The 25,574-nt window shown below is 32.8% G+C and overlaps 1 protein-coding gene across 7 annotated transcripts in view; it reads left to right on the top strand.

Moving 5' to 3' along the window:
• slc20a2 (solute carrier family 20 member 2) overlaps nt 1-25,574 on the top strand; it is a 117,650-nt gene that overhangs the window by 73,249 nt on the left and 18,827 nt on the right. For 5 of the 7 annotated variants that reach the window (XM_073909551.1, XM_073909552.1, XM_073909549.1 and 2 more), the window contains 7 exons: nt 1,025-1,165; nt 3,470-3,555; nt 7,810-7,906; nt 8,081-8,200; nt 13,141-13,350; nt 14,841-15,450; nt 20,603-20,788. In XM_073909551.1, the coding sequence (XP_073765652.1) occupies nt 1,025-1,165; nt 3,470-3,555; nt 7,810-7,906; nt 8,081-8,200; nt 13,141-13,350; nt 14,841-15,450; nt 20,603-20,788 (1,450 nt within the window). 7 annotated transcript variants of the gene reach the window in all.

Here is a 25,574-nt window from a genome sequence, read left to right as displayed (position 1 = left end):
TCCTAAAAAAGCTTTAATTTTTGTTTGAAAAAGCAGCGTTTCCATCCAATGAGTCAAAGAGAACAAAATTGTCACTTCCTGATTAATTGGTGCCAAATATCAACAGTAAAAATGGAATTTATTGAGGTAGGATAAGCTGTGTCAATCTTTTTCTCATTTAATAAATTACTTGTTCTTCAGAAGACTGTACTGTATGTTAACGTGGTGGTGTTTGAAGTCATTAGACGCGGAGCACAGTGATACTTTGATATAACTCTTGATAGTTCTGGAGGTAATTAATAATATAATAACACTAATGCTGGGATGATTAGGCATTTTAGAAAGACCAAGGCAAAATTTTTGCTGCTTTACAATGCGGTGAACCTTCTGGTTTTTCCATTCACGCACATTTTTATCAACACATGATCTTTTGTAACAAAATCACATGACATTTAGTGCGTATACTGGAATTTGTTCGGTAAAACTGTTTCTATCGTAGTTTATGCAATTTTTTCATACTGAATAAAAAGTTTTTTTTAAACTCAAAATAGATCTTGCTGTTTTTAATCAACTGTTTTTTACACGCTTATACAAAATGTGCATAAAAATTGGTGGATGGAAACGTAGCTAATGATATTGTGTAAAAACGCACTGAATCTGTTCAACAATTTTTTATTCAGGGGACTTTGATTTAAAATGCTTAATTTATGTGGATTAACTCCATATTTGCTCTTTTTATGAATGTTATGAAGTGTTTAAGTTTTGGCTTTTAAATTAAGCATTTTATTCTAATTACATACAATTATATTGCAAAGATCAACAAACATTTTATGTGGTTTGGTACAACGTGAGGGGGAGTAAATGATGACAGAATTTTCATTTTATTGTGAACAAAATCTCTGATGTCTTTTAATAATGAATGGCTACATTGTAATGTTTTATAGTATCCCGTAGAGATTGGACTGAAGGCAGAAGGGAGGAGAACATATGGCAGAAAGGCTTTTTTCGTTGCTCCACCTCCCACTCATTTTCCTGTCTCTTTCAGGGTCTGCGGTTTGGCAGCTCATCGCCTCTTTTCTGAAGTTGCCCATTTCTGGAACTCATTGCATTGTGGGATCTACTATTGGCTTCTCCATGGTTGCTATTGGCACTAAAGGAGTACAGTGGATGCAGTTAGTCAAAATTGGTAAAAAAAATTATAATAATTTATCATGCTATGGTATGTAATTGCATGCCAGGAAATGTTGAACCTTTAATGTACAGTATATTTATAAAATCTGTTACTGTTTCTGCTATCTAATTAATATTTTAAAAATATTTTCTAAATAAATACATCACTCGGAATGTTCTGATTAAATCCAGAATTAAATTAGTAAATTAAGACACTTATGATGTAACAAAAATTCAGAATCAAAAAAATGCTGTTCTTTTGAATTTTCTATTTAACAAAGATTTTTATTTATTTTTTTATTTCAGTGATGATTAATTAAAGGGAGAGTTTACTCAAAAATTTAAACTTTCTCACAGTTTGCTCTCTTCGAAATGGTTCCAAACCTTCATGAATTTATTTTTTCTGGTGAATACGGATGCAAAGATTAACCGGTTTCACTATTAACTGCAATTTAATTTATCACAGTTAACTAATCATAAAGGCTTCTCAACACCACGTTTCTGCATGGAACATGACTGCTGCAAATAAACAAATTTATGCCAACTGTGCGTTAGTTTAAATTTTCGAGCTTGAATACCAAGGCTAATATGCATGCAAACTGGAGCTGAGGCTATTAACTAAAGGCCATTCTCATATCGTGTCTTTTGTGCATGCAATTTCGTTATTTTCAATGGAGGCACATATTGGGAGCGCCATGCTCACACTTTCCAGGCGCACCTAGTTGAAAAAATGCAGTGAGCGCACCGCAAGTCACGTGACAAGAACTGACTGGTCAGCTTTATACTTTGCATGGAATATATTTTTAGTCCAAAAAGAAATAAGACTAAATAAAAATACTAAACAATTGTGTAATAGTTGATCAAAAGTGCCTTTCAGACAGAGGTTTAGCAGCCTTTGACCACATTTGTTCTCTTTAAAAGGAAAATACTTGGCTAATATGAAGCTTAGATTTACATTAGACAAATAATTTTATCTATTAATTCTTATTTTTATTTATTTATTTATTCATTTAATTATTTATTCATTTATTTATTCATTGTTCAGTGTAAAATTATTACTTCCAAATAAATTAAGTCCAAAGAAAGAAATGGACTATTATTTGTTTTTTTTTTATTATTATTTTGTGCTGTATTCTTTAGTTACTGAGCAGAAATAAATAACATTTTAAAATATTAGGAGTTTTCATGTGAATTTCAAAAGTGTTATGTTTTGAAATTAATGAATACATAATAATCGTGATAACCATGAAACCATGATTATTCTTTAGACTATAATCATACAACCTAAATCTAGAATAGTTGCATCCCTACTGGGGAACACAAAATAAGATACTTTGAAGAATTCAAAGCCAAAGTAGAAAAAAAAATGCTCTGGATGTCAATGGTTACAAGTTTCCAAGATCTTTCTAAATATCTTCTTTTGTTTCAAAGAAGAAGGAACTCAAACAGGTTGTTGATTGAAGGTTGGCAGAATTTAGATTTTTGGGTGAACTATCCCTTTAAATTGATAAAATCTCAACTTTTTTTACTTTAAAAGGTGTAAAATAAATGCTTGTCTTTTCAACTTGGTCCATCTAATAATCAATCATATATCATCAATCATAATAATATAAATCATGATTACCACCAAAATGTGTATAGTTTATATTTTTATATTTTACCAAATCAACAAGGCATTAATGGACAGCCAAAGAGTATATAGACTCCTTGAAAATTCTCAGATTCTCTGGATTTATGTTTAAGTTATATGCTTGAGTAAAATGTAATTTAGTTTTATTGTGTAAAAAAAATGCAGGACATTTTTCTAAATTACTATAAAAATATTGCCAGGGAGCATAACAAAAACAGCACAATGTTTTGAGTTTTTATTGATCATTGGACAAGACAATACCAGTGTTTTAAATTCCGTAGCTGTACATGTTTGTATTATATAACAGTAATATTTTGTGGAATAACCCTGATTTTTTAGTCACAACAAATTAAACCACTTAGCATCATTGAAATAAAGATTTTTTATTTTATTTTAATCTATTTTAAAGTGTTTAGTTAAATTGTAACAATATTTCCCAGTGTTATTCTCATTGATGAGCATTCAACACTAAGGAACATTACACATTTGTCCAACCTCAAGCAATATTCTGTGTGTGTGTTTATGTATTGTTCCCTAGAGTGACATTTTCTCATTTATGTTGTCAATGCTATTCTATCTAAGATGTGTAATTTATTTATCATGGCCTGTTGGCCTTTCTGCCTCCAGCAGTGAAATGCGTCATTACTGTGGCGTGTTATTGATTTAATAATTGCTGTTTGTGTGATGCAGTTTCCTCGTGGTTCATCTCACCTTTGCTGTCTGGTCTCATGTCTGGCCTGCTCTTCTTCGTCATTCGATATTTCATTTTGAGCAAGGTGAGTCAGGTCGACTATTACTCTGTCTTACATCTCCTTATATCACTGATCTCGCTTTGACAAATTTTAACGTCAGTGTAGAAAAAGAAAAAAACAGATCAATGCTCATATGGACTTATAAGGGGTCCTATTATGCAAAAATCCCTATAATAAGGACTTTAAAAACAGCTGTGTGGCAACAGTGTGCGAGTATAACCAGCCTCTAATTCTAAACATTTATTAATTATATTTTTTTATGATCACACTTAATAAAAACAGTCTGCAGGAAGACTTTGGTTGACATTCTTCCTTTGAACATGTCATCAATGGGGGAAAGTCAAGCCTATTATTGAAATCTCTCCCTATTACCATAAACAGCCCTGAGTGCGAAGCAGCCATCCAGCATACCTTAATTGCTGATGATGATGTTAGTGACTAAGGCCTCGTTTACATTGATTCTTTTTCGTTTTATAACGCATACGTTTTGCTAGTGTTACACCATCTATCCACACTACCCCAGAGTTTTCGCGCCCTGAAAACTGAGCTTTTTGAAAACACTGAAGGAGCCATTTTCATTTTAAAATGCTGCTGCTCTGTGTCAGTGTGGATTGAGGAAAATAGAGACATCTGAAAACAAAAGAGGGGCTGCAGTCATTCGCCTGATGCAATCTGATTGGGGCTTTTTACTCCATATTAAGTAGCCTGCACAACACAGTTTTGCATCATTACCTTGTAAGTTCAGACTTTGCAAGATATGGAAAACAAACTCCCGTGGACACGTCGGGCAATTCTTCAAAGGGAACAGTGTACTTTATAACCTCATTCACATCACCCTGGCTATCTTAACAATAAAATAAAAACATGATTTAAGGAACTGCCTACTTTCATTTTGATATTAACTTAACAGACACTAAAAATGTTGAGGCATCATGTAGCTACATATTTTTTTGAATGTCATCTTAACTGTATACATATTTATAACAAAATGGAGCATGTAGCATAACTGCCTCCTTTCATTCTCATTGAAAATACAAAACATACATTGATTCAGTAGACCAAAATCGCGGAATATATCGTCAGATATAAACAACAAGATGAATTAAATATCACGTTTAACAAATATAGTGAGATTAGATCCAGCAGTTGATTTTTTTTTTTCCCATTTCAGCAAAAATGGCAGAACTCTACTTGCTCACTTTAGGATATTTTTTGTGTGGTCCCCATAGATCTGCTATCTACTAAATGGAAACAAAACTATTTGATCATACCATGATCATTAAAATACAATCAAGCAGACCAATTTACTTAAACTATTAGTAACTTTGAGTAATCACCATATGACTTAAATAGTATTATAAGTTTAGAGATAAATACCCACCCACATTTAGATTGGTCTCAACAATATTCTGTTGTTCTAAATAGAAAAGCTCATTGGCCTGTACATTCTAAGCATGCCTAAAATAATGCCACAAACTCACACAGGGGCTTACTTCTTACAGTCTCACCTTCTCATCATGTTTTGATTGAGATTTACGTCAAACATTGAATAAAATTGCATATTTCAAAGAACTTCACAGGATCTTTAAGTATTTTTTTTTATATTATTCTGATGACTAGTGTAAACCTTAAAGTGCAGTAGAAGCCTTTTACTGTCATATATATACCATTTGAAATATGTTTTCATTCTACTGACTCTTTCCAAGTAATGCCTGTGGCTGTTTAGATAGCTTTGCATTGACAATAGCTCATCTGTGGTCTGTGATGAGTCTGTTTTACAGTTGACTGCAGTTCATCTTTTAAATGTGTGCCTGGTGTCGACTCCCTCTCTGTAAACACTTACATATTTAAGCCTTAAAGAATTTGGTGCTGGGAAGTGCATTCTTACCTGCGGCCACATAAACACTGTGGTTTAAAGGAACAGTCCACCTTTTTTTTTTTACTTTACCTAATGTTGAGCTAGACTTCTGTGTCTTTGTTCTGTGAAAAACAAAAGGAAAATGATGAGCAGAATCTCCTAGCAACTGTATTTTTATGTGTAGAAAAGTGCCGTTTATCGTTCTGTGGTATTTCTCTGTGTAAATAGGGATATAGAATAATTATACAACTTTAAATATAACCAACAAATTCATAAAACTGTAAAAGAAAGCATAAATCTTGAACCTTCTACTTGTAATATTTCTAAAGTCATTTCTTTTTGCAGAAATACACCATAAATAATGACCAATTAGAACTATTATAGTGAAATAAAGCCGAGGTAAAATGGTAATTTTAGAACAGAACTCTTAATAACTATTGGCCATGAGCTGCTGCTTCGACAATATTAATGCCGAAGAGCTGAATAGCTCAAATAAAAAATAAAAAAACTAACTGAAACGGATATACAAAAATGCTTTAAAATAAAATGTAAGATATTTAATAATAAATAAATATTTAATAATTAAAATAAAAAGTGCATAATAGCCAAATACTTAAATGTAGGGCTTGCCAATATTATCATTTCAGCATAAATATCGCAATGTGATAATTCCCAATAGACACATCGCAGGATATATGCACTATTGAGTTTGTATTATAATTTATCATTTGCATTCTAACCTGCGGCCACATAACCACTGTGGTTTAAAGGAATAGTCCATCTTTTTTATTTATTTATTTTTTTCATTCAACCTAATGTTGAGCTAGACTTCTGTGTTTTTGTTCTGTGAAAACCAAAAGGAAGATGATGATCTCCTATAGCAACTATATTTTATGTGTAGAAAAGTGCTGTTTATCATTCTGTGGTATTTCTCTGTGCAAATGAGAATATACAGTAATTATACAACTCTTAATGGAACCAACAAATTCATAAAACTGTAAAAGAAAGCATAAATCTTGAACCTTCTACTTGTACGTTTTCTAAAGACATTTGTTTTCGCAGGAATACAGCATAAATAATGACAAAATAGAACTATTATAGTGAAATAAAGCTGATAAGAATATTAATATTAGAACAAATCTATTAAAAACTATTGGCCAAGGGCTGCTGCTTTAATGTTGACGTTGAAAAGCTAAATTTCTCAAAAAAAAAAAAAGAACTAATCTAAACATATGTATAAAAATGTATTAAAACTATTTGAAAGTTATTTGATAATAAAATAATAATTTAGTAATAAAAAAATTTGTATTTGCATAACAGCGAAATACCTAGATGTACTGGTGCACAGTATATCGTTTCAGCAGCGTTATTGCAATTTGCAATAGACACGCATCACAGGATGTATGCATTATTTAGTTTGCATTATTTATCATTTACATGTTTTTTTGATGCCTGGAATTTTATAATGATTTTAAAAGCACTCAGGTATAAGAAATTGCACCACTTGTGACTTTAACAATTAATTTTATTAAACTATTTTTATTTTTATCGGGAAATGATAAAACACTTGATTTTTGTCGCATCTTTTTCTTGAAGATATTTATAGATTATGCTTGAAAATACTCACAACATGTGCAAATACAGAAATACACTGCAAATAGCACAGACCACAATAAAAACGTGCTGGGGGCCCCCAAAAAGTTTACAGGTTGTTTATTAGATTTTATGGAGACGCAAATAGTAAAGATCAATTCATCAATCATTGACTAAACATGTGCATGAAAACACTCACAACAGTGCAAATACAGAAATGCACTACACATAGCACACACCACAACGAAAATCTGTCGGGGTAATTGATAGATTGTTTATTGGATTTTATGGAGATGCACTCCCACTGCAGAATTATCCCAGTTGATCTAACATTATAAATTCTTTCCAAATAGAGATAATAAGTCATCAGGAGAAATTATATTTATATCGCAATATAAATCACAAAATAATATCACAAAATAAAACAATATTGCAATGCCAGATTTTTCTAGTATCGTGCAGACCTTCTTAAATGTAAAAAATAAATAAATAATTTTAATCTAAATAAAAATAATACAAACTAAAACAAAAAAGAAATCTTTAACCAAGAAAAATTAATAGTTCGTTACATTATTAATCAACAATTACATAAACACTATAATATTACTTAATTTTAAAATTGGCTGTTTAAATTGCAACCAATAATGGAACTTTTTTTTTTTTTTCAAAATATTGTACATATTTCTTACCTAACAATTAATGTGAGTTTAATGGATAAACAAAAGAAAAGGGAAATAAAAGCCAATCCATGTTTTTTTTGTCTTCTACATGAAATCTTTGTGCTTTACTCATAGTTGAAGCTTATTTAATGATCTTCATGTTTCTAGGATGACCCTGTTCCTAATGGTCTCCGTGCTTTGCCGCTCTTCTATGCGTCAACCATCGGGATCAACACCTTCTCCATCATGTACACTGGAGCTCCTTGTAAGAAAGTCACCAAACACATTCATTCATTCATCATCACATAAATGCAGACATTAAATATACCTAATTTCCCACATTTATTCTGGTATTCTTTTCAGTGTAATGTTTTGATGAATAAAGTGTGAGTGTGTGTCAAAGTGTGTGACCGTGTCGTGCTCTTTCTGTATTTTGCAGTACTGGGTTTGGAGATGCTCCCTGTCTGGGCCATTGCCCTCATTACGTTGGCTGGTGCGCTGGTATGTGCCGGTCTGGTCTGGATTTTTGTTTGCCCCTGGATGAGAAGGAAAATAGCAAGTACGTACTGTCCTTTTCTCTTTTGTACACGCGTCGCTTTAAGTGCTGCTTGATGTCTGTCTTGAATGTTTGTACTACTTAGGGCCTAAAACTCGGTGCAGGCATGAATTAATACTTTTTTTACCAGACATAAAAATGAATGTGCTTTATTTAGTTTAGCGATTAAAATAAAACAATTGTTAACAAAACTTTAAAAATAAAAATATAAATTGAATAATAAAAATGTTTAATATACAATAATTAAAACCAGACAGAATATATAGACGAAGCAAAAGTTGTTGTCGTTTCTTTAATTGTATTAGACAAAAATAACCAAATCAGATTTTTATCTGTTGCATTTTAGCTGTTTGTAATATATTAAAATAACTTTGTCTATTATAATAATAATAATAATAATAATAATTATTAATATTATTGTTCAAGACATATATAAAAACTATTGAAAATTTAATTAAATTGAATTAAAGTATTTAATAATAACCTTTTAAATGCAGTACTAATAATGGCATTAATATTAAAGCATTTTTAATTTAAACATTAAGAAATCAGTATTTTTATCTGTTTTATCAGTTGTAACTGTTTGTGATTTGATTTATAAAAACTGCTTAAATAATTAAAAGGGCTTATTAGTATTAGTATCATCGGTGTTGGTATCAATAGAACCAGCAGCAGCAATCTACAAATATTACTCCTAAATTGACCCGTCAAGTATTTAATAATTATACTACCAATAATAACATCAATATTATTATCATTATAATAACATTTACCATTATAAGGTAAGATTAAAAAATATAAAAAATATAATTAAAACCATATCATATTTATTTGTAATATTATTGCATTTAAATTATTACTTATACTGTAATTCTAACATAATTATTTAAATATCTAGGTATTTGATTTGTCCTTTAAACCCCATATTTGTTTTAGGATTAAAAAGTCATATCGGTGTTTAGGTTCTCTTTATCATTCTATTAATTGTTTTTCATTTCAAGTAAAAAAAAAAAAAGAAATTGATTTCTCAATTAATTTTCCCTATTATTTATTATCCTGAGATTATTTATAACAGTACCTCTGATATTAATTTAAATTATTAAATATGGTCTTCAACTCTCTATGCAAGTTTGTTTTAAGATGTCTGTATAGAACCCATCATTGCATATACACATCTCTTGGTTTGCTTAACCCAAGTTCTGCAGATAGTATCTGTAATGTAAAGTGAATGCTGACAAAGGAAGTGCGGATCCAAATCTAGGTTTATTACAAATAGTCAGGCAAGCAATGGTCAACACAGGGACAAACGAGTACAAGCAGATAATCCAGAGTTGTAAACAAATGACAGGTAAGTGGTCAGAAGGCAGGCAGTATCAGGAATAATCAATCAAAAACAGAGAGGGACAAATACGGCAAGACAAGGCAAAAGGAAAATGCATCGTAATGTTCACAATTCAGTATAACACGAGTTAGCCCTGATCTGTGTGTGTGTGCGCTGTATATATAGTCCTTGTAATGAGTGAATGATGAGCTTTAGCTGTGTCTGTGTGTGTAAAATCACAGGAACTCGGAACAGGTGCGTGTGAGTGGTGCATGACTGGAAGTTGTAGTAGTTTGTTTCTTTTTAAATGTGTTTATTTTAGTTTCCCTTCTTATTTAAACAACTTTTTTCCATTTAGCTCCTCATATTCTCTTCAACATATGCAACAGAATTACTTTTTTATTTCAAGAATTACAACAACGTGGCTGTCGTTTTTCTTCTTTTAGATCAATTAAGACATTTAGTCTTTTCAGAACTAATTTATCTTCTTTTTTGGAAACAACTCGTAAATGTTATTAATATTGGTTCCTATTTACATGCTTATTATTTATTTGTATATCAAATTGTACTTTTCATATTTTTGCTTGCTTAGAGTTTAGACTGTGGGAAGTGTTTCAGGTGAAGTGTGCCGCTTGCTTGTGTGTGGTTGTTTGTTTGTTTTGTTTAGCAGTATTTTTGTTATGACTTGATGTACTCCGTTTGATTTATGTACTTCATTGGGACCCTCTCAAAAATGAGATGGTTCATCTCAAGGGGCTATCCCATTTAATACATTTAAATTTAAATTATACTGTATCCATCTGATGAGGGATCGATATACAGTCTTTGCAATGACATACACTAAATGTCCTAGATCATGCAATTTTCACAGCTCATAACTTACACAAGAGTTGTATGGAGTATTTGTTGATATGATTGGTAATATCGATAGTGTTAAACAACAGTTCAATCTATTAAATGTACATTACTTCAGTCTCTTATCGCCTTGTTTTACCCTGACTATAGTCTATAGAGATTTGATTCTGACCAAAACCGCATGGAAACATTTAAACACTGAGTATTAAGTAAAACAGTATTTTAGTCATTTTATACATCACACTTCTTTTTTTTTATATGAAATCTATCATCTGAAGACGGTTATGATTACTAACTGCATTCACAGAAATCGTGTGATTCACGTGTTTTTCCACTTGACACCTGGCCATGGAGATCAATGTTATTTCTAATGTAGCTTTGGAAAAAGTCAAAGATGAGTCTCAGCGTGAGGATCTGCCTCACATCTGCGGCTCTGCTGGGCTTTTGCTCATGTACAGAATGATTTCTCCTGGCTCCGTGTTGCGTTGGGCCGACGCTGAGAGCAATGAAAAGCAAATAAACCGAAGCTGTTTATTTGAGAACATCACTGTGTTTTCAGATGAGTCACGCAGACTTTGTGCCGTCGCTGTACTTTTTCAATGGCCACGTGTTTTGTTTACATTGAGAATTGCGAACTTTTTTTGCATTACAGAAAGATTTCAACAATGTTGTTTAAATATGTTAAATATGCTCTAATTTGTATCTAGCTCTTAATGGAGTATAAAAATGTAAACACGGAGTCTGCTTTAAAAGTCTTGTTTAATTTTTTGACGTTGAAGTAAAAGATATTTACTGAGGGGATTTGGGAATCTCTTTATCACACATTATTCAGAAAAACAGCATGGAAAACAAATATTTTCATGATTTTTGGTCAATACAATACTGTATATAATACTGTATGTACTGTATATATCAGGCAAATTATTTATGAACATTCCTCTTTAAAAACTGTGGAGTCTGATCTAAGCAAAGGTGGCTGGAGTGGAGATTTACGCCTCAGTGCAGGAGGAAAACCAGGTTTTGAGAAAATCACCTTTAAAAATAGGCAATGCAATTGAAATATGCAGACCCTAATTGATAAAGTGCAACAAAAGGAACACTTAAAAGTGTATTTTGGATGTTTTATTTGACTTAAACTGAAATAAAAACACCTTATAAGTGTTGACAAGTGGATGAAAAGCTGTTTTTGCTTGCAGTGTCTGGTCTAATGCACTGCTTTCACTCGCAGATTAGTGCTTTATTAAACTATTGCATGCTTGATTAAATTTAGTTTCAGATCAAGGGTCTGTTTCATAGTGCCGTTTCCCATGTGACAAGCTGTATAAATCCTTGAAATCTGATTTATTTATTCATTGGCTTTCAGGCTTTTTAGAAGTATCAATTCTATGGGTAAAGCTCAAATTAGCATCAAAATTGCACTAATGGTGCAGTGATAATGAATAAAAGCTACACACACTTTAAATTAGTTTTCCTCATTTACAATAGTTGTTTATTATCACTGCTCAATTAAAAAGAGCCAGTTGTGATCATACTTATTTCACAGTTTTACACGCATGGATTTTCTATGTTTATTAATGATTATGTTTGCTTGATTGTTATTATCACTGTAAGCTTGTAAATTATGCTTGTAATTTCCACTTTTTCACAAATTCCTCTTTGCAAACAGTGTTTCAAGGGATATTAATAGGGATACACTAATATTAAAAAGTTGAGCTAATACAACTGTATAAATAATATGATACTTTGTCATTTAACGTTTTTGGCCATTTAGATAAAAAAAAAAAAACATTTAATTGCCAAAATGTGTAAAAGTTGTTTCTATCAAAAGTTCAAAAAATAATATTTATTTGATGTATAACTGTTTTGTAAAAGCACATGTACAAATAAAGTTAGAAATGGCTAAATAAAAAGAAAATGAAGACTTTGAAGGGGCCTAGTCAATGTCCTGAACTGAAAACAATTGAGATGCTGTGACATGATCTTTAAAAGGTGATTCATGCTCAAAGCAATCAGTGTGGCAGAATTACAATAACTCTAAATACCTCCACAGCACTGTAACAGACTCACTGCAAGTCATTGAAAATGCTTGAGATAGTTGTTTCTAAGCGTGGACAGGTAATTAATTTGGGGGCAAAGCATTTTTTCACACAATGCAGTTTTGAAACCAATTTTTCCTAGACGTGTTTGTGTTATACAAGAATAATATTTAAATTTATTTTATGATCTGAAACATTAAAGTGACAAACATGTACAAAAAATAAGATATCAGTACACTTTCACATCACTGCAACTTTACTGTAATTAAAAAAGAATAATGAAAAAGTAGCATTTCCACACATGCACAAATAAAAATGTAAATACATTTTGAAAGTTTACAAGCATTATAAACATCTATTTAAGTTCCTTTCAGTCCGTAACAAATCCTGTTCTCTTCCAGCACTAATCCAAAAATGTTTTTGAGGCTTGGCATAACATAGAATAAGTCGCTTTAGAATATTTCACCGCACGTTTCAGAAAAAAAAAAAACACTGACAGATTATGTTAGAGAATATGGTACATTTAATGAGCATCTAAATGTAAACCCAAAAGAAATTTGTTTTCAAAATATTTAAAAAACAATATAGGCAATATAAGTAATAAAAAACTAATAAAGGATCTTAACCAGTATGGTACCAATATATATCTTTAATCTATAATAATAATAATTGATATTTAATACATACATGCTGGCTTTCATGAATTTCTTACTGTTTTCTCTCACAAACAGGTCGTCTGAAGAAAGAGCATGCACTTTCTCGCATCTCTGATGAGAGTTTGGATAAAATCCCTGAGGAGGAAGAGGAAGCTCCTGTGTTTAAAGAGCTTCCAGGTGCGAAAAGCAGCAATGACGCAGTGCTGCCGATGACTGAGGAGTCCACAGGAGAGCTCAACAGCCTGGCTAATGGAGGAACTGTCCTGCCCAACGGCAGAGTCTATGGTACGTGAAAAACAACTATGGTTGTTTTTTAATGGGTACCATCAAAGACCAAGCGATGATACTATTATTATTATTGCAACAAATGTTCCATTGATTAAACATGATGCATTCAATAAATGTTGGACATGATTTTAAGCTTCAAAGTGGAACTAAATGGTGCTGCTTATCTTTGCAGGAATTGTATCTAATAGCCAAATTGTATCTAATAGGGAATTGTATATAATAGCCAGGAGCTAGCTCTCTGCAAATCTCTCATGGTTGCCCACTGAAGCTAAGCAGGGCTGTGCCCGTACAGTACCTGGGAGGGAGACGAGATGGGAAAGCTAGGTTGCTGCCAGAAGTGGTGTTAGTTAGACCTGCAGGGGGTGCTCAATCTGCGGTTTGTTCAGGTCCTAACTCCCTAGTATATAGATGGGGACTCCATACTGCTCGTATACTGACTCTGAGTGCTGTCTTTCTGATGAGATGTGATCCTGGCCTCCTTACCATTCCCATATCATAATTGGCTTCATCACTCTGGCTTCTCTCTACCATTGCATCATCCAGGTGTAAGTGTTATAAAAATGTAAGAAATTGTTATAAGGTTAAATTCAGGGGTAGATTTAAGGATTGTAGCTAGTTATTACTCAGATAATGCAATGGCATAATAATATGTACACACAAAACAGAACTATAAAATAAAGTGCTATCTTTTTACTGATCAATGACACTGATCAAACTTTTTTTATTGAATCTGCATCAATCTGTCATGTAAAGCAACAAAAACCTGTTTTAATACAAGTTTATTATAAATATTGTATCATTGTAAATGTTGTACCCTAGGGGCTGGTTGCTTAAAATACTTGGGCTTGAGTCTTAAAAAGTTAGACTCCATTTTTTCCCCCCTAAAACACTGGACGTAACTTTTTTAAAGTCATTTACAAAAAGGTTGACTGATTTATTTCAAATGTAAAAAGCGAAAGTTCTTACCCCGGCTAAATGCTAGGTGGTTAAACTAGTTCTTAAGATGGTGGCTTTAGATGGTGGCTATGTATTTGAAAGTGGCCCTGAATTGGTGGAATGTGCATCTGATTGAAACTTTTGGTGTTGTTTTTTTACTATAAAATTGTAGATTTAGTTTACCAAGTCTTTACCTTTTTTAAACAACCAACTATTTACAGCTTTTACTCAAAGCAAAAATCTAAAATTACACCTGAAAGATATATAGACCTTTAACTTTTATTGTGATAAATATCAATGTCAATTGACAATTTGTGAATTTAATTTAAAAATGTTGTGTTTATTTTTTATTATTATTATTATTATTTATTTTATTTTATATTTTATATATTTAAAAAAATATATATATTTATTTAAAAATAATTACATTTAATTTAATTTTATTTTGGGGACATATTAGCCAGCCCATAACTACCTTTTGACAAAAATGTCCTCTGCTAAGCTAAGATATATTTGTTTCATTTAATGTTTGTTTGTTTTGTTTTCATCAGGTCGCACCAACTCCATGACCAATGGCTGCCTGAAATCTCCCGTTTCCAATGGAGGCTTCAGCTTCGACGGCCACATGCGCAGCGATGGCCAGGTTTACCATACCGTCCACAAAGACTCTGGTCTCTACAAAGACCTCCTGCACAAAATCCACAAGGGCCGCCTGGAGGATGAGCGCCACGGCTCCCGTCCCGACAACAACTACCGTCACCTCCGCCGCAACAACAGCTACACCTGCTACACTGCGGCCATTTGTGGGATGCCTGTACAGCCGCTCTTGCGCTCTGAATCCAGTGCGCCTCCGCCAGAGGACAGCGAGAAGCTTGTAGGCGACACCGTTTTCTACTCCAAGAAGCGTCTGCGCTACGACAGCTACTCCAGTTACTGTAATGCCGTGGCGGAGGCTGAGATTGAAGCGGAGGAGGGCGATGTGGATGTGAATCTGGCGGCAGATAAAAGGGAGCCACGGGTTCCGGCTGAAGGGGTGTTAGAGGACTGTGTTGATGAGGACAAGGCGGAGAAAGACAATTCTCAGGTCTTCCTGCTCTTCCACTTTCTGCAGATCCTCACAGCCTGCTTCGGCTCTTTCGCACATGGGGGGAATGATGTCAGGTAAGAGGACACTCAATGTGTTGGTTAATTTTTTAATTTTTTTTAATTTTAAGGTTAGTTTATGGATGGGTTGGTTAGTTTTTACCACTAATCGATAGATTAATCGGATAAGCTTTTTCCGTTTTCTTTTACAAATCTTTTGAATTGATTAAATTTAATAATTCAATTATAAGTTTTCAAGCAACAGGTTTGTTCCTTTGATAAATATTGCTAAATATGGTTGTTAGTGTTTTCTATATGTAGTTAATAATAATTATAATAATTCTTTTTATATAGTGGTTTTCTAGACAATCAAAACGCTTTACACATTTTTGGGGGAATCTTCTCATCCACCACCAATGTGCAGCATCCACCTGGATGACGAGACGGCAGCCATATTGCGCCAAACCGCACACCACACACCAGCTGATTGGTGAAGAGGTGACAGTGATGAGGTCAGTTATGATATGGGGTTGGTTAGGAGGCTATAATGGACAGGGGCCAGTGGACAAATTTGGCCAGGATACCGAGGTTAAACCCCTGCTTTTTTTTTTTTTTTTTTTTTGAGGAAAATCCTGGGGTTTCTAATGACCACAGAGAGTCAGGACCTCGATTTAATCTTTCATCCAAAAGACGATGTTTACTGAGCAGTATGGAGTTCACATCAATATACTGGGGTGTTAGGACCCACACAGACCGCAGGTTGAGCACCCCTGCTGGCCTTACTAACACCACTTTCGACAGCAACCTCCCATCCAAGTACTGACCTAGCACAGCCCTGCTTAGCTTCAGTGGGTGACCATGTGAGAGTTGCGGAGAGCTAGCTGCTGGCCATGGGCAGATGTGACTTTTGCTACACTAAAAATAATGTCTGCAAAATTGTTGCGAACAACTAATATGTGTTGAATTTAAACAAATTAAATTGAGTAATGTTCAACTTTAATTTGCTTGTTTAAATTCAGCCCAAATAAATAGTTAATTCAAGGAATAATCTATGAATAATTTTTTTCAATGTATATTGCAAAATCTCAAGTCAGAATTGCTGTTTTAAACATTATTGCTAGAATAATTGATAATTAAACTCATAACATATACTATACTTATATCTCTTTTTTAGCATTTAAAAAAAGTTTTTTAAGGTATTTTTATTATTGCGAGTTATTGCGGCTTTCTTGCAATTCAAAATTTTAAATGCCAATATTAAAGTAATGAATTTTCCAGCAGCAATAGCATTTGGGTCTTACAAGTCTTTGTAACTTTATTTCTTGCAATTTGTTATTCAATTTTATCAATTATATCAAATTTCCTCAGAATTATTATTAGTTTATTACTTTGTACACTTCTTAACAAGTTTACTAGATTTTAATTAGCATTTTACAGCACTGTTTTTGCACAGTTCTTAATTTCTCACAATTTTAATTGTGGGGTTTATAACTTGAAATAATAATAATAATAAAAAAGCTATATGTTCCATTATTATTTTAAGTTTTTAGTAAGATCTCACCATTTAGAGTTTTTCATTCAAATTTAAAGAGCCCAAATTTTGGGTTTTTGAAAATGCCCTTCCATGTAGTGTGTAACAGATCTTAGTGAAGTGAAATATCCAGCTAAGGCTTAAATCTGTAAGTGTTCAGTGTTTAAAACTGTTGATTCATCTATAAAAGAGTCGACTCATAGAGCTTCAAACGAGTCGTCTTAATAACGAGTCATCAGGTGTTTCGTGATAGGTAGAGTGTGCTGGGAGATCTCTTTGCCAGTTGTTGGAGTTTTTGCTCAATAAAATAGTTAGTCGTCTGTATTTTCAAGTCCATCGTCTGTATTTACATTCACCCTCTGGCAGCCAAAATTCACGCCTTACACTATAAAGTGTGTATGCACTGTGACTACTTTTATATTGTTGATTAGCTGCGGCATTTCACTCTGTCTCGTGCTGAAGGCTGGCAGTGTCAACCAATCGCAGCAGCGATCATCTGGGATAATTACGTAAAAATAAATGCAGATTATAAGACCATGAAAGTGTTTTTTGACCTTGCATGCATATTAGACTGTTGTTGGAGACCCTTACAACCAAAATATGACCCTATTTTATGTATAATAGTGGCTCTTAAAAAGCTATTTCTTAATTATAGGTTTATTTGCTTTTGCTTAGGCATGTCACAATAATCAATATACCCACTTATTGCAAAACAAATGGTCATGACTCATGACCGCAATCATTTTAGTGCTATATAAGGCCCATACATAACTGATTCTTGCAACATTTTAGCTGATTGTACACTATCTCTATTGAAGGTGTCAGTGTAAGTATGATTTTAAAAAAACACTATAGCATTTACTATAAATTACTTTAGCCAGCAGCTAGCTCTCTGCAACTCACATGGTCCCCCACTGAAGCTAAGCCGGATTGTGCCTGGTCGGTATCTGATATGGAGACCACATGGGAAAGCTAGGTTGCTGCCAGAAGTGGTGTTAGTGAGGCCAGTTGGGGGCGCTCAACCTGCGGTCTGTGTGTGTCGTAACGCCCCAGTAAAAAGGACTCTATGCTGCTCAGTGAGCGCCGTCTTTCGGATGAGACGTTAAACTCAGGTCCTGAATTTCTGTGGTCATTAAAAATCCCAGGATGTTCTTCGAAAAGAGTAGGGGTTTAACCCTGTCATCCCGGTCAAATTTGTCCACTGGCCTCTGACCATCATGGCCTCCTAACCATCACCATATCATAATTTGCTTCATCACTCTGTCTCCTCTCCACCAATCAACTGGTGTATGGTGTGCGGTCTAGCGCAATATGGCTGCCGTTGTGTCATCCAGGTGGATGCTGCACACTGGTGGTGGATGAGGAAATTCCAGCCCAATGTGTAAAGCTCTTTGAGTGCCCAGAAAAGCGCTATATAAATGTAAAGATATCGGATATTGCAGGCGCAGCCTCCGTTACTTTTTATCTTGCTTATCTTTTGTTAAAAGTTATTATTGTTAAGGATATGTGTAATCACATTCTGATTCCAATGTCTAATTATTAAATTGTTAAGATAAGACTATAATGAAATTAAATATTCTTAAGAATAAAATTTGATGTTTCCTTTGGAAGAGTGTACTTGCATTGTGATGCTATTATATTGTCATTCTGTCATTATATTATGACATGATGACATAAAATAGTCTTAAAAGGACTATAATATAGTTTTTATCATAATATATTTTGATAATAATATATCATACAACAAAAATAGATATCATGACTGTCCTACATTTGCTAAATTCTGAGCTACAATTCTGTGAGTGATTAAAATATCAGAATTGAAGCAAACAGGGTTTCTGGGATTCTGAGTTCTTTCATTATGCTTTTGAGAACCTTTAATATATTTGGTTGGTATTATTATTTGAATAATTTCAGCTTTTTATTTTTAATGTTTTAGCTTTTTGGTCTGCTTTGTAATTAGTGAGGTCAGAATAAGACCTACTGTACTATTTGCTGTGTTTCTTCACATTCCACGGCATTAGTGTGTCCTGAGAACAAGCATTCAGGTTAGTGGCACAGATCTGCTTCACAGCTCTACAGATGAATTGGCTCATACCCAGACTGCTAAGACCAAAGCCAGACGTGGCCTTTAGTTTGGGCAAACTTCAGCTGCTTAAGGTCTTAATGGTTCAGATCTTGCATTTACTTTTATTGGTGACATAATTTGATAATTGTATTGTAAAATAATTCTATTGTAATTATTAATAATAAAAATAAAAGTAATAATAACTCATTGTGCATTTAAATTATTTTAATATATTGGAGTAGGCATGAGACGATAACTGGTTTTAAGGTTTATCGCAGTTTGGAAAAGTCAAGGTTTTAAAAGCAGTAAAATTTATTGTTATACCATTCAATATTTGTAAGGATTTTTTTTGTGTTTTTTCTATGTGTTGTAAAGAAATCTGTGTTTTTGAAACAAATGTAGAAAGCAGAAGTCAATGATTTATTTTTATTTTTTAGCCTGACATGTTTACTGCTCCAAAATATTATGATTGTTTCCTAAAATAAAATATATTTTGTTTAACGGGGAAAAAGATTTTTTTCACAAAAATTTAAAAAGAAATAATTTTACAGCAGTAATCACTATACTGTGAAACCGTGATTTTTTTTTTTTATCCAAGGTTATCATACCGTCAGAAACTTATACGGCGCATACCTAGACTGGAGAGCAAATGAACTGAATAAAATATGAGCACATCTGTTACAATAAAATTTAAATGCTGTAAAAGGCATTGATTAGGATAAATATTAATAATTAGATGTGTTAGTAGTTCATATTTAATTTTTAATATTCACACATTAATGTATCAAATGGTTTATTGATTACATTTAAAAGTTTATTAAAGAAGTAAGGGCTTTGGCAGTTTGGAGGTTTACTACAGATGAATGTATTGTTTTGAAATTATTTTCTTAGTTGTAGTAGATTTATTATTATTTATATTCTTATATTTGGGTATATGCTTTTCTTATAGTGTGGTGGCAAAAATTGGAAAAAAGTATTAATGATTATTTCATTTAGGCCAAGGATATAAGAAATGAATCAAAAGTTACACTAGAGACATTAGTAATGTTAATAAAGTTATATCTATTATTTTTATTCTCATAATTCTTTAATATTTCTAATTATTACGTCCTGAAATATGCACCCCATACACACACACACACACACACACACACACACACACACACACACACACACACAGTTAAAGTCAGATTTATTATTAAAAACTGTGTTTATTTTAGCCAAAATAAAACAAATAATACTTTCTAAAGAAGAAAAAATATGATCAGGCATACTGCATACTGCTGCTTCTATTTTTATTATTATAATTATTATCACATTTATATAGCATTATATTTTATTATAAACTTTTATATTATAAAAAATATAAAGGAGCACCCATGGTTTCAACCTTTTTAATGACAAGAAAAGAGCCTCTCTAGAGGACTACATGCCTGCTAAAACTTGTGTACTCATATACTATATTTATTATATCCTGTTACTTTTATACATTTTTGATTGAATAAATGCATCTTTTCAAAAAGATTTTATTTAATTTCATAACTCGATTTTAGATTGATTGCGTGTTTTCATCTGCATGTAGTTTGTGTCATAAGTTTGCTGTAATCACATGTTTGTTTCATCTGTAACAGTAATGCGATTGGTCCATTGGTGGCCCTGTGGATGATCTACGATCAGGGTGGAGTGATGCAGGACGCGGCCACACCTGTCTGGCTGCTCTTTTACGGTGGCGTGGGAATCTGCGCAGGACTGTGGGTTTGGGGTCGACGTGTCATTCAAACAATGGGCAAAGACCTCACTCCCATCACCCCCTCCAGGTGAGAACAGAACGCCTCTGCATGATGAATGCATGTGAATCATTAAACCTGCAATGCACACTGTACCTTTCTGGCTAGGGACCACAAATTCCCATGATAGATCACCATTTAGATTAACAATCAATGGTTGACTTAATGTATGTGTCTACATACACATTCAGAGTGGCATAGCAGGATGTACAAATGAAACTCAAAACACAGCCATCCTCACCTAAAGGAAAGTGTCTTTACTGTAAATAAAGGCTAATTGTGTTTGAAAAAGCTATTTATAAAAACTATTTAATGATTGTACTCCGATGTCCACACTATTTAATGAGTTTACTAACTATTTAAGTATTGTACTCAGATTTACACACTGGCAACCGCAAACATCCTTAATGTGAGCAAATAGTTTTTGTTATTGTAACTATATTTGCTTTTCAAATGTGAGGTTGCTGTGCTTTTTAAGGAAACGGAGAATGTGGAAAGGCTAATGTTCTCTCATGACTGTGTATGACATGTTAAAGGCTTATGGCATTTAATTATTATTATTATTATTACAAGTAATTTTCAATTAATAATTGACATTCTTAATTATGACCTACATTTTTCTCAATATTTTAATTTGTTCATTGAATTAATCAAAAACGTTATTTAAAAAGACAGCACAAATGCACAGTGTGCATCTGCAGGTTTAATAAAATGGCCTGATTTGATAAATGCATGTTATTTCTAACAAGCTGTTTTTTGTTGTCCATCATATACGATTTTTTTTAAATAATCTGAGATGTGTAATATTTGTTGTCTAGGATAATATCATTGTTATTTTTACAATGTGCAAGCTGACAAGTATGTTACTAACTTTGCAAAAAGTTATGCAGTGAGCGAGTTACTGTATTGAATATTATATTCATTCAAACAGACACTAGGTGACATGAAGCATGGCTGCAGCCGGCAATCAACGAGATTAGTTGAAAACTGACATGTCAGGTCGGACACTTCGGGGCTCAAAGTTGCTACAGTCATGATGGCCGATCACATGGCCTCATTATTTGTTTATTAATTAATTAATTTATTTATTGAAGTAACATCAAAAGATTTACAGTACAAATAAAACAGAATACAGTCTCTACAAACTACAGTTCATTTTTTAACAATAAGGGAATTATTAACTAAATTTAATTACTGGTAGCCTATATAAAAAATGTATGAGAAATAAGGGGAAAACAAGAGGGCACATAAAAAGAAAAGAAATATGCACGATCATAGGATTATTTTGAATAATGAAAGCATTAAAAAAAAAAAAAACTTTAATCCAAAAAGATTGAACAAAAGGACCAAAATAAATGAGCTCCACTTACTAGAAATTTCCCAGGAAGAGCAACGTACATCAATGTCACTTTTAACATTTCTGAATAAATTACAGAAATTGTAATATTTTATAATCTTATTATTTTTTTATATTTGATAAAAAAAATGTTTTCATTAATTTTTTTTAAGAAAGCTTTATAGGGCTGGACAGGATCAATTAATATAATTACTTTATTACAAGTCTGTAAGACTTATTTGAGTTAATATTTAGGTTATTTACTAAAATATACCATTTAAATCATTTATGGAGCTGAAAACAGTCGTCTGTATAAAAAGGCTGAATAAACCTGTGCAAACAATCTAGCCTTTATAAACAAATTACTTAACAAAAGATGATACTATTATATGATAATATAGATGATAATATTTAGTCTTTTAATAAGCATGATGTATACAAGATTTAGATGGTAAAAAAAAGTTAATTGTATGTTTTGAAATTTGTGAGATGAAATTTGTGAAATAATAAACCCGAAACACAGGCGGTTGTTGTCATGCGGTGAACTTTAGAGCGCTGTCACGGTACTTTGATGCCACATGTGACAGTCACATGGCGTTGGTGCACCATCAGTCCGGACAAAATTTCTAACCAGCATGCACTGCCTTAAGACAGATTTTGATAGGTCTGCACAGCGCTGCATGAATTTAAATGCACCTATTTACTTTCTGCGTTTCAAAATGAATCACCATTTTGAACGAATCATTTAGATGAAAGATTCACTGGTTAATCATAAATACTTTCTACATATTGAAATGAATCAGCCATTTGAACGAATAGTTTAAATTATTGATTCAGTGAATCATGTTGCCACCTACTGGTGGTTTTAGTGTTGCATTTTTTTTTACAGCTAACGATGGGCTATTTTACTTCTGAATCAAATGATAAAAGGTACATTATACACTAAAAATACCTTTTTCATCAAAGTGAAGATTTTATTCAACAATATAGTCTACTAGACATATGTTCTGTAAACATGCGGTGAATGTCAAAAGCTGACAGAAGTGATATCTCCCCTTCTTGATTCAGGTGTAATGGTAGAGTGCAGGAACAGAGCATGTGCTTTGGCAGCAGGGTCATAACAGTTTATCTGATATTGAAATCTTGCTAGATTAGTTTTCTGTATATCGGCTTTTCTCGTCCCTCGTTTGGGAACTTGCCCTCAATCCCTCTTTGTGTTGCCACCGCAAATCGGGTTAAGTATCAGCGCAGAATGACCGTAATTTTACATTTTTAACACACTTTAGAATAAAGGCAGTTTAAAGAGATCGCTCTCTGTTTTGCACCCTCCTGGGTTTGCTAAATTTAGCAAGACACTTGTGCGCACGGCCTCAGCGACCTTGATTCACTTAGTAACAAGACAAACTGTCAAAAACAAATGAGCTCCAGTTGATCATCAGAACCAAAGCTTGTTACTCTATAAAAAGATGCCCACTGTTCTGAGAAAGAGAGCCACATGTCATTTTAATAGGGATGCTTGTGAAGAGATTGTGTGATTATTATACAGTACAGTCATATGACACTTCAAATGTAAAATGGTCGGGAAAAAAATAAGGCTGTTAAAAACCAACGACCAAAAATAAGTAGGTTTATGATTGCTCATATTTAAAAACTTTGGTATTAATTTTTAAATAAAACTCACCATGTATGAACCATGAAGCATGAACATTACTTTTTGCTATTAAAATAACGCCCATCTTCACTTATATTTTCCTTAAATGGGGTTATAAAATGTAGTGGATTTTTCTTTTATAAACATTATCATAAAACTAAACAGAATGGTAGTGTTTTATTTCAGCTTCTTGCCAAGAAAACATTTCTCATTTCAAAACATACAGAATTATTTTTTAAAAATAAAATGTAAATATTCACAAATTATTTTTCTAGTGCAAGGTGCACTTAAGTTATCTACCTACTTTTAATAGTTACATTAAGATAATTAAAATAATTCTAATTGGTATGTTGACAAGTACTTAGCAATGCATTAAAAAAACATTTAAAAGCTATAATATGTTTTCTTTTTAGTTTTAATTGTTGGTTTATGATCATGGAAAAACTAGTATAGATGGGATGAACATCAGCATTTTTTCAGCAATTAACCATTTTTTGCAGAATTATCTCCTTAGGCACAATAAACAGCCATGTAAACATTAATCCATTATTACCATGGCCACTTTATTAGGTACACTTGTCCAACTGCCCATTAACACAAATTTCTAATCCGGCAATCACATGGCAGCAAGTCAGGCCATTTAGGCATGTAGACATAGTTATTTTTATTATTATTATTGTTACATTATTATTATTATTATTATTATTATTATTATTAATTAATTAATTAATTAATTAATTTTTTTGTTTGTTTTTAAGTTCTTTAAAACCTAGCAAAAAAAAAAGTACATCTGTAAAAGTTTGTGTGAATGGTGTTATTTTTTTATATTTTAAATGTTTTAATTTGAAAAAGTACTTAGATTTGCTTACACATGTGCAGATTTTCCAAATATGTGTGTGCGCGTGTGTGTGACGGATCAGGTTTTCCGCTGAAGGGTCACTGACTGTTCAATCCTGCATGACAGTTCAGTCTATACTAAGTGAGTGTGGATCAGGTGGCCGTGTTCACGTAGCTCACAAAAATAACAATCGACCCGACCTCAGCATCTGTCAGCTTGCTCATTGATGTATGTTGACAGAAAGGAGCTGTTTTTTTTTTTATTTCTTTACTGCAACTTCTTGCATTGTGTTATTTATTTTAAAATGTGCTGTTTTAATGCATGCTTTTGTGTTTTGTGTTTTTTGCTTTATGTAATATGCATGTCTTACCCACATGCTCCAGGTGTGTGTGTGTGTGTGTGTGTGTGTGTGTGTGTGTGTGTGTGTGTGTGTGTGTGTGTGTGTGTGTGTGTGTGTGAAGAGGCTACATGAGAAGTGCATCAGCATAATTTCACAGCAGGACTGATGTTCTTTCCACCTGCATGCCTGCACACGTGTCTACTCTCATATAGGGGTGTTCGATATTTTTCCATATAAGCTAATGTAATTATGGTTGATTTAACAACGTACAAGGTGACATTGAATATGTCAACCTCATTGCAAAAAATTAACAAAGAGAGCTTACCAACTGACATGATTTTAAACACACAAATATCTGCAATATGGTTGGTTCAAGGTATTTATGATAGCCCTGGTGGAAAAAAGAAGCTTGTTAGTTGATGAGAAAGCTTATCTTGTTATTTCAGGATATTAAGTCATCATTTTGACATTAACATTTTTTCCCAAGATATTACAGAGGATGGTTCACATTTAAATGAAAATTCTGCCATCATTTACTCACCCTTCACTTGCTTCAACCCTATTTGAGTTTCTTTCTTCTGTTGAACACAAAAGAAAATATTCTGAAGGAATATGTTAACCTATAACCGTTGACTTCTAAAGAATTTGTTT

Source organism: Danio rerio, chromosome 8 (assembly GCF_049306965.1).
Source record: "Danio rerio strain Tuebingen ecotype United States chromosome 8, GRCz12tu, whole genome shotgun sequence".
In the NCBI taxonomy this organism is placed as follows: Eukaryota; Metazoa; Chordata; class Actinopteri; order Cypriniformes; family Danionidae; genus Danio; species Danio rerio.
This window is presented reverse-complemented; position numbering and strand designations above follow the sequence as displayed.